The 13,900-nt window shown below is 45.4% G+C and overlaps 1 protein-coding gene across 3 annotated transcripts in view; it reads left to right on the top strand.

Annotated features, from left to right (window-relative positions):
• The window catches only part of CDYL2 (chromodomain Y like 2), a 211,938-nt gene that overhangs the window by 119,584 nt on the left and 78,454 nt on the right, over window positions 1-13,900 (top strand). For all 3 annotated transcript variants that reach the window (XM_031002993.3, XM_031002994.3, XM_063700353.1), the window contains exon 2: window positions 5,136-5,727. In XM_031002993.3, coding sequence (XP_030858853.2) covers window positions 5,136-5,727 — 592 coding nt within the window. The remainder of the gene's footprint in view (window positions 1-5,135; window positions 5,728-13,900) is intronic.

Here is a 13,900-nt window from a genome sequence, read left to right as displayed (position 1 = left end):
CTTTCTTGGAGGAGCCTTTGTGACTGTTCTGTTTGAAGTAAATCCATTCCCGCTGCCATTGTTTCTCACAGCACCTTCCTCTTTGCCATCAGAGTACGAGTCCTTTTTTATTTCTATTTTATTTTTATTTTTTTTTATTTTGGGGACAGAGTCTCGCTCTGTCTCCTAGGCTAGAGTGCAGTGGTGCAATCTCGCCTCACTGTAACCTCCGCCTCCTGGGTTCAAGTGATTTTCCTGTCTCATCTTCTGGAGTAGCTGGGATTACAGACATATGCCACCCTGCCCAGCTAATTTTTGTGTCATTAGTAGAGATGGGGTTTCACCATTTTGGCCAGGCTGGTTTTGAACTCCTGACCTCAGGTGATCCGGCCACCTCAGCCTCCCAAAGTGCTGGGATTACAGGCCTGAGTCACCGTGCCCGGCCCAGAGTGCTTTTTGTAATTTGTTACTGCGTATTATGTTGTGCTCCTTCTTTTAAGGACTGTGTTTCCCACTAGCCTGTGAGCCATGATGGTGGTCTGCGAGGTTTCTTGTTGCACACTGCTGCCTCGCGTATCAGTGATCCTTGAAGAGTTATTGTATGCGTCACTTCCGTGAAGCCGTTTCCTTCCTCAGTATCCGTTCCTCTTGTTGCTGTTCCAATGGTTCATGCTTTGCTTGGCCCTGCCCTGTTCTAATAGCTTCTCACTGGCAAGATGTGGCTAGGAGCTCAGGCTGTTGCAGTCAGATGAACTTGGATTCAAATCTTGGTTAACCAGCTACTGACTGTGTGATCAAGGGAAAGTTACCTACCTTCTCTGAGCCTCAGTTTCCTCCCCTGTCAAATGAGAATGATGTTCAGCTGGAAAGCTGGGCATAAGATGAAATCTAACACCCGAAAGTGATTTACACAGTTCCTGGAACTATGCATGTACCAGTCAAGATGATTGTCATCAGTATTAATCCTACTGAGACAGCCATCCAGGTGGCATCCTGGCACCGGTAATAATAGCATCAGCATTTCCCTGCCTGCCACCTGCAATAGAGCAGAGTCTCACATTAGCTTGGATCATGGAGAGTAAATGTTAATGAATGATTTGATTGAACTCTGAGGAATAGTTCAGCATCTCAGATTGCTTATTTTTGAGAAAAGAAGCTGGTAGGGGTGTGTACACAGGATTTTCTAATATCATTCATTCATTCATTAATTCATATGTGCAAATAAAGGGAAGAGAATTAATTATTGTTTCCATTTGGAAGGACTGAGCTTCAGGTAAAGCAAGTGGCCTGCCCAGGTAGAGTGGGGGCAGAGCATCAAGAGACAGAGCTGCCAGGACCAGGGGTACCAGCTCTCTGTTTTTTGTTTGTTTTTGTTTGTTTGTTTTTGGTGTGAGGAGTTATGAGACAGTGCAGGAAGTTTGGAGGAGCTTAAAAAGGATTTCCCAGAGAGAGAATGTTGCAGTCATATGCAAGGTCAAGTCCTAAACGACTTGGGCTTTTTCTATCAACAAAACAAATTAGAATTCAGGTTCTGTTTGAGGTGCTCCTGAGAAGAGGAAAAGAGTCAGAAACCTACACAAAGAAGTATAGAAGATTAGGTCCCGAGAGATGCCGGAGATGAAAGTATGCTGGGGTATTTGGGAGCCCGCTTTCCCCTGAGTTTTTTGTGGTTATTCCAGTGTTTCAGGAAAAACAGTGTTTTCTGAACCTGCAAAAACCTTGTGTTTGTTTGCTTTTTTAAATTGGGGGTGAAACAATGTATATAAAAGCAGTTTTGTCAACTGAAGTTCATATGTATCAGAGTCATCCATTCATCTTGTAGTGATGCTTTTCCTGTATCTTAATTCTTTCAGTTTTTCTTTATTATTATATATTTTACAGATGGGGACACCAAGGCCAGAGAGGTGGGGTGACATGCCCAAGGTCATACAGATAGAAAATGACAGAGCCAAGGTGTCTTTCTCCACATACCAGGCTATTAGAGATGGTCCCGTTAATACTGCTCATCATTGGTATTGGGTTAAGTAGAAATTGTTGACAAGCCACCCAGTGGCTTTGTGAATGGGACCAGAGGTAGAAGAACTAACCTTGATGTCCCCCATAAAGCTACCTATGACTCTGTGATTGCAACCTCCAGTAATTTGGAGGGAACAAAACTAAGCTCCGCCTCCAATGTGGCCCCAAATAGCCATCTAGACCCTGCACCCTTGCTAACCCTCAGCTTTTCATGCAGCCCAACTATGCATAGCCACCTTCCATACATGGAAGCACTTATCTAAGTAGGTCTACTCTCTCTTCTTCCCATGGAGGAGTTGACTGTTTTAAGGGGTCATATTCTGAAAGGTGGAGGAACATTCTGTCTAATTTAGACACCACTAAGGTTTGTGGTCACAGGAGTCTATGCAAGATTACTGTGGAATGCAAACGTACATAGTTGTGTATTTCCCACAACAACCCCAAGAGATATGCGCTATTACTTCTGCCTTGCTCTATGAGTCATCTGAGGCCCAAAGAGGTTTAGTAACTTGCTCAAGAACACATGATAAGAGGCATAGCAGGGGATTTAAAACAGATCGTTTTGTTACAAAGCCCTGTTCTTAAATATTTTACTAATGCCATTTTGATAAGTGTCATCTATTAATCTATCCATCCATTTATGAACCCACTTCTGTCCCCACCTTTTCATCCATCCCACATCTGTCCATCCATCCATCCATCCATCCATCCATCCATCCATCCATCTATTCATTTCTTTATCCATCTAGTCACCCATACATCCTACCATCCATCTATCCATCTATCCAGCTATCTGTTCATTTATTTATACATCTAGTCACCCATACATCCCACCATCCATCTATCCATTCATCCATTCATCCCCCCACTCACCCACCCACCCATCCATCCATCCACCCACCCACACACTCATCCATTGTGTTGGCTATTTGTCTAACATGGTCCTCCACTTCATCCTGGGGAAGAAATTTCTCCGTCCCGGGAAGTGAGCATATATTTTCTAAAGCTGGAGGCTTCCATGAGAATACACCACATCCGTTAGCTCCCAGGAAATATCTGGGCACTGCTGCTGTTCCTAGGTTGGTGTCCTCACAAATGCTGCTGTTTCAGGCAATGTCAGGTTGCTTACTGTCTTTCCTCCCTTAGTAAACCTGTAGAGAGTTTCTCCCTACAATGTTCACAAGAAGAGCAAAGCTGCAGGCTCTTCCAGAAATCCTTGGCGTTCTGAAGCATTATTACAAAGGAATACTCAGTAACTCCATTCCTTAACCCAAAGGTTGGATATTGGATTAGTTAGGCATGATTTTACTTTTTAAAAAATGTTACAGAGTTTGTGTATTATATCTAAAAATTATCTAGTAAATCTAAAAGACCTGTTCCCAGGACGTTTAATAAGGAAACAAATTTTGATAGCCAGTTTGGATGGAGATAAATGAATTAAGGAAACAATTTAAATTGTCTATGAAGAGGCAGTATTATAAAGAGGCAGTATGGTCTAGTTATTTGCATATTTATTAAGTGCAAGGCAAAGAAAGTGGTTTAATTATTTTGCATGGCCTCTGTTGTGCAAAAGCCATTGATGAGACAATCCCACTTTTCAAAGTTTTTTCACTTTTTAGGATTAAAATTCTAAACATACTAAAATTCAAACATGTAAACATAAACATCCATATAAATTACCCCATGTATTCATTACCCATTTTCAACAATTATCAACTATGACTGTACTCACCTTTGCTCACCTGTTTTATTTTTGTTTTTGTAAGTTTCAGAGGCTTATTCCTCACTCAATTTTATTGGGTCAAAATTCCATTCTAGAAAAGCATATTATATTCACATTGAAGTAGAATAAACTTTTGAATATAACTGCTTACTTTTTCATTGAAATTTAGCATTTGGAGGTACAACATTGGGAATTTTCCACCTTCTTATAATTGAAAAAGTTTCAAGTCTACAGCAAAGTTGAAAGAATACTAAATGAACCCTCACATACCCTTCAGTTAAATACAACAGTTATTAGCATCGAGACTGGCATTTTCCGAGTGTATTTTTCCACGGGATTACATAAAGACAAGGGACGTTTTCTTGCCTTTGAAGACATGTAGACAGTAGCTCATGGCTTTAGGGCCTGACACATAAAGGTTCAAATCCCACCAGTATCGCCTCCGAGCTGTGCATGGTAGGCGAGTTGCCTTATACGCAATATCTTCATCTATCAAATGGAAAAATAATAGTGGTGTACACCCACGGGGACATGTGAGGTGCATAGTAGGTACTCAGCAAATGTTACCTATCTCTTTGCCTCCTAGCTGTGCCTCTGTGTTGCAGCTGGGGGAGCTGTGTGGGGAGAACTGGACATTTTCAATTCAAGTCCTTTTTGGTCACTGTGGAAGATTTTTGCAGTTAAGAGAGTTAGTGTGGCCTAGTGAGTAAGAGAATAAGTCTGAGGTGAGAGTGGTTCAAACCCCAGTTCTGCCCTTACCATTCTGGAACTTGGTTAAGTTACTTGGTCTCTCTGAGCCCTCGTTCTCTGACTGTAAATTGGGGATAGAAAAATATTTACTTCATTGAGTTTTTGTCCACGAGAAAATGAGATGGGAGAGTCTATGCCCAGCATTTAGTATAGTGTCTGCCTCATAAGCACCCAGTGAATGTTACTGATCATTGGTATTGTTATAAGTAAGGATAAGTTGGCATAGTACCTCCCATATAATTGCTCAATAAATGTTACTTATTATAAATAAGGATGAAGAACTCAACACCAAATTGGTCTTTAATAGCCTGCATCTACTTTGGTGCAATGAAAAGAATAAAGATCTCTTGTGAAACCTTGCAAGGCAATTTCAAATAAAAGTAAGCCTGGATGGACATGTGGCTACCACCAGCTGGGCGTGTCATCTAGCGTCATCACGGGAAATGACTGCATGTGCCTTGGGTTCCATCCAGTCGTGTCGTAAAATAAACCAGCCTTCTTGAACCCTCCTGCCAGTGTTGGCTTCTGGCATTGAACAGCTCGTGGCTCACCCCCTGGCTAGGGTAGATGCCTCTATCCCAAAGGCTTTATGGTGTTCTTGTTGCCTGGAACTGAGTTTTTTCCTCCCTCTCTCTCTGTTTTCTGACCCTCTCATCTTGTATTGCAGGTTGAAAGGATTGTAGACAAGAGGAAGAACAAGAAAGGAAAATGGGAGTATCTTATCCGATGGAAAGGCTACGGGAGCACCGAGGACACGTGGGAGCCGGAGCACCACCTCTTGCACTGTGAGGAGTTTATTGATGAATTCAATGGGCTGCACATGTCCAAGGACAAGAGGATCAAGTCAGGGAAGCAGTCCAGTACCTCCAAGCTGCTGCGTGACAGTCGAGGCCCGTCGGTTGAGAAACTGTCCCACAGACCTTCAGATCCTGGAAAGAGCAAGGGGACCTCCCATAAACGGAAGCGAATTAACCCTCCCCTGGCCAAGCCAAAAAAAGGGTATTCAGGCAAGCCCTCTTCAGGAGGCGACAGGGCCGCCAAGACGGTGTCTTACAGGACTACCCCCAGTGGTTTGCAAATAATGCCCCTGAAAAAGTCTCAGAACGGGATGGAAAATGGGGACGCCGGCTCTGAGAAGGATGAGAGGCACTTTGGAAACGGGTCCCATCAGCCTGGCTTGGATTTGAATGATCATGTTGGAGAGCAAGATGTGGGTGAATGTGACGTGAACCACGCCACACTGGCGGAGAACGGGCTCGGTTTGTAGCTTTTCTTTCTCTTGGGTTTGGCTCTGGCCATGGCGAAAGGGGAGCTCTGCCTGTAGCCTAGGGACATACATAAGACCCCCACCTCCATCCCCGTCTCTTAGCTAGCCAGTAATTCCCCCTTCATCTCTCTCACCTAGAGCTTTGTGGACTCGGTCATAGGCCCATGTTGGTTACAGACCCTCATGCATGTGGGGAGGCTAAGCCTCTGATGCTCCAGCCAAGGTCTGGAATGGGTCCAAAGTTCCAGACTCTATTTCAAGACACCCAAGGCCATGGTAACCCCTCTAGACCCACTTCTCTGAGGGCAGCTCAAGTCCTCACCCCCAGGACCCAAGACATGTGTCCTCAGTGGGCCAGTGCCTCCCAGGGCACAGTGCAGAGCCCTTGCTTGCAGCCTCATCATGCCCCCAGCAGTGTAGCCCAGAGAGGTGGGGTCTGGGTTGGGGTCCGTGCCGTCTTCTCAGACACAGTGTGGACTTGGAGTTCACCACGCCAGCGCCTGTGCTGGAGCCTCTTGTCCTTCTGCTGTCTCTAGGTTGGATGATTGACCTATATTAGGTCCTGTCTTAGTCTGTTCAGGCTGCTGTCACAAAACACCTTAGAATGGGTAATTTATGAAAAATGGAAGTCTAATTTCTCACAATTCTGGAGGCTAGAAGTCCATGATGAAGGCACCAGCAGATGCCGCATCGGGTGAGGGCCTGTTCCTGTTAGCTGGTGCCTTCTGTGTCCTCACATGATAGAAGGGGCAAGGCAGTGCCCATCAGCCTCTTTTATAAGGGCCACTAATCCCATCCACAAGGATGGAGCTCTTATGACTTAATAACCTCCTAAAGGCACCACCTCTTAATGCTGTGATTGTGCTGTGGCTTAGGTTTCTTCATATGAAATTTGGCAGAACATAAACGTTCAGACTATAGTGGGTCCTAAATGCTGTGTTGACCTCATCCTGCACTAATTCTTTCGATTGGCACCCTCTTACTTTAACACAGCCTGCGTATGTTGTGTTAGGTTATGGAATTCCTCCTTTTTCCAAAGTCTCTATAGGCAAAATTAAGGAAACAGGAGGTGATGACCCATGTAGTTCATACTCCGAAACCTGAGATTTCCTGTGTGGTCACATTGCCCCTTACCTGAGTCCTTCATGGCATCAGTCTTTCAGGCTAGCTACTTGTACCAGTTATGTGCAGTCCCTCACTTCTCAGACACCTGTGTGTCTACCTGGTGGCATTTGTCTCTTTGGCTGCCAGAGACCCGAGCCTTGGAATGTCCAGAAATCTTACAGGAGTGTGGACAACCATTGCCCAACAGGGCAGGGCCATCAGATTCCCTGATGAAACCAGGGTGCGTGTGGGGACAGGGATGCTTGGATGCAGGGGGAATGGTTAGAAGGGCTCACAGAAGGTTGGGGTGATGAGGCCAACACACTTCAGTGTGACGATGGTAGATTTGGAGTCCAGAACGTGCAGAGCTGACTCCCCTGCAAGAGCTTGCTGTCTTTAGGGACTCTTGCTGAGAAATCTGAGCAATCCGTGTTGCGGCTCCTCTTTCTCCAGAGAGAGGAATTTCACCCAAACAGGATTTACTTAGCATCTTTGCCCCAGACTGACTCATGTTTCCGTCTGGGGATCCCTGACGCTGACGTGACTGTGCCTGTGAACATATGTAAAAGCTGTTTGTTTTAGAAATTCATCTCTCGGGGAGAAGTGGGCTCGTGTAAATGGGGCTTGGCATAAACACCCGTGTTTGATGTTGCTGTGACGGCTGCTGGCGGTGGCGGAGTTCCCTGTCTCAGGAAGGGTGGCGAGGGGAGATTTTATGGCCCTTTGGGTGCAGGGGCAAGGCTCTGGCGGGGTTCCCTGCATTCCAGCTGTTAGCAGCCCCCTGCCCTGCTCATATGGGGCAATCCCAAGAGTAAAGCATGAGGGAGGAAGATTTGCTGACTGTAGCTGACAGTCTGCAGTGTGGAGGAGAGAAGCCGGACTCGTAGAGAGGTCTACATGAGGGTGTGCCTCTTGTGCTGTGCAACCTTCTGCGGTGAGGCAGAGCTGCGAGCTCTGTGCTCTTCACCCTTCGGCTTTGCTGATGCCCCCTGGTCCATGACCTGGTGATAAGGCATGGTACCCCACAAGCAGGGAAAACAGGTGAGGGCCAACCTGTTGAGATCCATTGATAGTCCTGTTAGCTCCAAAATGCTATTCTAGACCTTTTTTGTCTCTCTGATCTCTTATCTTCCTCATATTTGCCTGACGTTGTGTGTTCTCTACTCCCACTTGAGCCAATGCTGGCCTCTATTTTGTTCTGTTTTGTCTGTTTCAAAAGGGCCCTTTTGCTTAATCACATCCCATAGCACTGGTGCCCGTAAGGTTAAGGCACTGGTTCTCAGATTCTGCATGTATTAGATTATCTGGCAACTGATGAGAGATGCAGATCCCATGGAGTCTGATTTCCTAAGTCTGGGGTGGAGCCCAGGAGATGGACGTGTTAACAATCTTCCTGGGTGACTCTACTGCATTTTGAGGTGAGCTTTGTGGCCAAATGTGTGGGGGGTGGGACCTTGAAGTTTCACATCAGGTGTCAATTTAATTCAATTCAATATTGATTTTTTTATCACTTCCTAAGAGTTATTCACCATGCTGGGTGCTTGAAGTAGAGTAATGAAGAGATAGGTATGGACTTTTCCCTCTGAAACTTATAGCTTCCCTCTGAAACTTGCCAGGAAGTTGGAATGCCGGCCTCTGGCCCCATGTTGAGAAGGCGCCCAAGGCTGGCTCCATGGAAGGAGTAACACATATTACATACATGTGCATGGCTTCACCATACTCACAATGACGTCTTCTGTGGTCACTCGTGTGATAATTGTCCCAGCCACCATCAGCATTTCACCTTCTAGTCAGAACTAGCTTGTTAGCCAGGTCTGGGGGAACTGGGAAGAGGAAAAGACTGAGAATCCTTGCCTGAGAGAGAAGGAGAGTGTTGAAGAGAGTGGTTTGAGGTTCCTGGACAAGACCCAAGACAGGGGATGCTGTGGTTCCAGAATTTTTCAGCAACAGGCCAGAGGTGTAGTCCAGCAAAACGTGTTTCCATTTGTGTTTTCAGCCAGAGGGAAGCTTTGCTGAAGCCAGTGTTCAGGCCCACGTAGCCCTGAATGTCCTCCTTCTACCCTCTTCCCTAACCTCACCTTCCCTGATCTGGACTAAAGGATCCAGTCTCCAGGGGCCCAAGGGTGAGCGCTGGGGGTTTGCAGCACAAAGGAGGGCTCATCTTAGCCCAGCAGAAGGGGATGGGGGATCCTGGCTGCAGTTGCACAGCATTTGTTTTGGGGGTGGGCTGTTGCTTTTTATATGGTTTTAACTTCTCTTTGGTGAGTTAAGATTCTGCATACAGAACAGCAACTTATGTAACATGTTACTCATTTACTGCTGACTTCCCTGATCTACTGTGGAACAAATGCTAAATTGGGGCTCCGGCGGGTGGTGTTTTGGTTTCAGACTGCGTTTTTTCCCCAGCAGTGTTTGTGGGGCGTGTGCAGCAGTTCTACACTGCTCTTGATTCTGAGTCTTTTCTGATAATGAGTACTGGCTTTGTGGTCCGGGGCCCATCTGCCTCAGTATCTCTTGGGGAGCTTGTTAAAACGGGCTGTATCCCAACTGAATGAATCAGGATCTCAGGGGGCTGGAGGGGGTGGGTTCTGCACGTTCATGCTGAATTGTAACAGCCACAGGTGTGTACAGGAGCTCCAGCAGATGTGTTTGGTCGTAAGAGATGGTTCATAGATCCATCTGTTGGTAGATCCATCTTTACTCCCTGGATTTGAAGCTTGTGAGAAGGAATGTGATCTGGTCCTTCAAAGTTTTAAAACCTGTCATAGTTTCTCTGCCTTGCTTGCAGTTTCTACTAGGCATCTCTCTCTTTTTTCTAAAACTACACGAGTTTCATCAGTACAAAAAAGCTGGTGGGTTTGCTAACCCTTGCTGTGGTTCTGCCTTGGTGAACTGCTTAGCACTCGTCTAAACAGGCCAAAGCATCAGTGTTCTATGGATTCACACGAGCCTTTACCCTGTGAAACGTCCCTAACTAGGAGCCATCGTTTCTCTTTGAGCCCTGGAATAGCATAAAGACTTGCAGCGTTCTCCAAATTACCAGGAAGGTGATGAGCATCACTGTTGATGCCAGTCTTGTGGCCCCATGTCCACATTTCTGAAAGGACGTTTAAGATCCTTTCCTTGCATCTTGATGACTGTTGTCTGCTGCACAGAAGTTGCATCTCACACATTGCATGGTTCAGTGTTTGCAGAATTATCTCTACCATTGAACGAGTCATCCCACACAACACACACACGCAACATTTGCCATTTTCTCTCCATTGATCTTTTAAAATCGTCTCAGCTTTCACTTCTAGAACATTTATCTCTTCCTACTCACTCTTTCAACATGATTATCATTTTTCCCTTTATTGATTATAATGGAGAACCGTGTTTTAAAGGCAGTTGGAAACTAAGCGCAAGCAATGGGAAGTGGCCTATGGCTTTTGAGAATCTAGGGGCTCCCAAACATGGATCCGGCATCAGAATCCCTTGGAGGGCATGTTGAAACACAGACTGTTGGGTGTACCTTCAGCATTCTGATTTAGTAGGTGTAGCGTGGAGCCTGAGAATCTGCACCTCCAGCAGAAGTTCCTAGACGCTGCTATTGGTCCAGTGAGCCCAGTTTCAGAACTACTGCTCTAGACTAATGAGCTCCAAGATGGCGGAGATGAAAATGCAGATGGTGTTGTGCCTGCCAGGTGGTGGTATTGAGGAAACTTGAAGTGCTTGTGCTCTGCACCTGGAGTTGGCATTCATAAAATTTTGTAAAGGGAAAGTTTGTGAAATGAAAAGCTGTAAGGTTGAAAGTTTTAGAGTATAAGTACTTCCCTGAGATGAGGCCTTGGAGTTTCCAAAGTACCTTGTGTGATCCTCATGGCAGTCCTGAGAGGTAGTTTTTCTACCCATTTTACAGAGGTGGAGACCGAGGTTACAAGTGTCCAGGTTGGAATTAGGAGAGAAACTCAGGCAATTTGACTGCAAATTTAACTATAGAGCTGGCCTCTATACCACGGCCCAGCTGGATTCCAGGCAGTAGAATTTCCCCAAGCCCTGATTACTGACAGAGACATGTTGTGACTGGGGGAGGGTCAGGAGTGCTTGGTGGTACAGGATGTACTTCTGTGACACCCTCCTTGTTTGTTTATTTATTTATTTTATTATTATACTTTTAAGTTTTAGGGTACATGTGCACAATGTGCAGGTTAGTTACATATGTATACATGTGACATGCTGGCACGCTGCACCCACTAACTCGTCATCTAGCATTAGGTATATCTCCCAGTGCTATCCCTCCCCCCTCCCCCAACCCCACAACAGTCCCCAGAGTGTGATGTTCCCCTTCCTGTGTCCATGTGTTCTCATTGTTCAGTTCCCACTTATGAGTGAGAATATGCGGTGTTTGGTTTTTTGTTCTTGCGATAGTTTACTGAGAATGATGATTTCCAATTTCATCCATGTCCCTACAAAGGACATGAACTCATCCTTTTTTATGGCTGCATAGTAGTCCATGGTGTATATGTGCCACTTGTTCTTAATCCAGTCTATCATTGTTGGACATTTGGGTTGGTTCCAAGTCTTTGCTATTGTGAATAGTGCCGCAATAAACATACGTGTGCATGTGTCTTTATAGCAGCATGATTTATAGTCCTTTGGGTATATACCCGTAATGGGGTGGCTGGGTCAAATGGTATTTCTAGTTCTAGATCCCTGAGGAATCGCCACACTGACTTCCACAATGGTTGAACTAGTTTACAGTACCAACAGTGTAAAAGTGTTCCTATTTCTCCACATCCTCTCTAGCACCTGTTGTTTCCTGACTTTTTAATGATTGCCATTCTAACTGGTGTGAGACAGTATCTCATTGTGGTTTTGATTTGCATTTCTCTGATGGCCAGTGATGGTGAGCATTCTTTCATGTGTTTTTTGGCTGCATAAATATCTTCTTTTGAGAAGTGTCTGTTCATGTCCTTCGGCTACTTTTTGATGGGGTCGTTTGTTTTTCTCTTGTAAATTTGTTTGAGTTCATCGTAGATTCTGGATATTAGCCCTTTGTCAGATGAGTAGGTTGCGAAAATTTTCTCCCATTTTGTGGGTTGCCTGTTCACTCTGATGGTAGTTTCTTTTGCTGTACAGAAGCTCTTTAATTAGATCCCATTTGTCAATTTTGGCTTTTGTTGCCATTGCTTTTGGTGTTTGAGACATGAAGGCCTTGCCTGTGCCTATGTCCTGAATAGTAATGCCTAGGTTTTCTTCTGGGGTTTTTATGGTTTTAGGTCTAACGTTTAAGTCTTTAATCCATCTTGAATTGATTTTTGTGTAAGGTATAAGGAAGGGATCCAGTTTCAGCTTTCTTCATATGGCTAGCCAGTTTTCCCAGCACCATTTATTAAATAAGGAATCCTTTCCCCATTGCTTGTTTTTCTCAGGTTTGTCAAAGATCAGATAGTTGTAGATATGCAAAGTTATTTCTGAGGGCTCTGTTCTGTTTCATTGATCTATATCTCTGTTTTGGTACCAGTACCATGTTGTTTTGGTTACTGTAGCCTTGTAGTATAGTTTGAAGTCAGGTAGCGTGATGCCTCCAGCTTTGTTCTTTTGGCTTAGGATTGACTTGGTGATGTGGGCTCTTTTTTGGTTATTTATTTATTTATTTTTATTTTTATTTTTTTTTTTTGAGATGGAGTCTCGCTTTGTCGCCCAGGCTGGAGTGCAGTGGTGCAGTCTTGGCTCACTGCAAGCTCCGCCTGCTGGGTTCACGCCATTCTCCTGCCTCAGCCTCCCGAGTAGCTGGGACTACGGGCGCCTGCCACCATGCCCGTCTGATTTTTTTGTATTTTTATTAGAGACGGGGTTTCACCGTGTTGGGCGGCATGGTCTCATCTCCTGACCTCGTGGTCCGCCCGCCTCGGCCTCCCAAAGTGCTGGGATTCCAGGCGTGAGCCACTGCGCCCGGCCGACACCTCCTTGTTTATTGATAAATGGGTATGGTGCTTCTGAGCCTGAAACGCTGTGACTAACTCCATGCCACTCAATCTGAAAACCTAGATAACATCATCACTTCCATAGAGAAATACAACTCAACAAAACAGCCTAAAGGAGGGCTAGAAAGCCTGAAGAGAGAAATAACTATTAAAGAAATTGGGCCAGGAGTGGTGGCTCACGCCTGTAATCACAGCACTTTGGGAGGCTGAGGCGGGTGGATAGCTTGAGCCCAGGAGTTCAAGACCAGCCTGGGCAACATGGCGAAACCCTGTCTCTCCAAAAAAATACAAAAATTAGCCAGGTGTGGTGGCACATGCCTGTAGTCCCAGCTTCCCAGGGAGCTGAGGTGGGAGGATCACTTGAGCCCAGGAGGTCGAGGCTGCAGTGAGCTGTGATTGTGCCACTGTACTCCAGCCTGGGCGACAGAGCGAGACTCTATCTCAAAAAAAAAAAAAAAAAAAAAAAAAAAAAAGACATTGAATTGGTTGTTAAAAAGTCCTTAGAAGAAGTAAGAAAGGAGGAACACAAGGCCCAGAGAGTTTTGTAGGCAAATCTAAACATTCTAGAATAGATCATCTGACCACACATTCTAGAGCAGATAACCCCTCCCTTATCCAAATGGTTATGGAGAACAGGAAAATGGGAAAATACTCCCAGCTCCTGTGACGAGGTCAGTATGACCTGGATTTCCAAACCAGACAAAGAGAGGAGGAGAAATGCAAATTACGAGTCAGTCTCACTTCAGAATGCAGTAGTGAAAGTCCTGAATAACCTTCTGGGCTTATTATAGTTCCCTTGATACTTCCTCAAAAGTACGACTGTTTCAGAAACATCTCATTCCTTGCCCTGAACTTGACCCCAGTTCATTGCCTTTAGAATCACCACTGCTTCTCTGGGTGAGGAGCTTGTCCCAGAAGAGGCCCAGGGAAACTGGTTTAGGAAGGCTCTGACTGTCATCGGCAGTGGCCCCACACTATCCGGTGAACCACTGAGAGGTCAGGAAGGGTGTCCCCGGGGCAGCCTCTTGTCAGCACAGGTATCCATGTATCCACTTCCCTGAGCCCAGCTGTTCTTCCTGACACACTTCAAGTACC

Source organism: Gorilla gorilla, chromosome 18 (assembly GCF_029281585.2).
Source record: "Gorilla gorilla gorilla isolate KB3781 chromosome 18, NHGRI_mGorGor1-v2.1_pri, whole genome shotgun sequence".
NCBI classification, from domain to species: domain Eukaryota; kingdom Metazoa; phylum Chordata; class Mammalia; order Primates; family Hominidae; genus Gorilla; species Gorilla gorilla.
The sequence above is the reverse complement of the archived record's forward strand: the minus strand, read 5'-3'. Positions and strand labels throughout refer to the sequence as shown.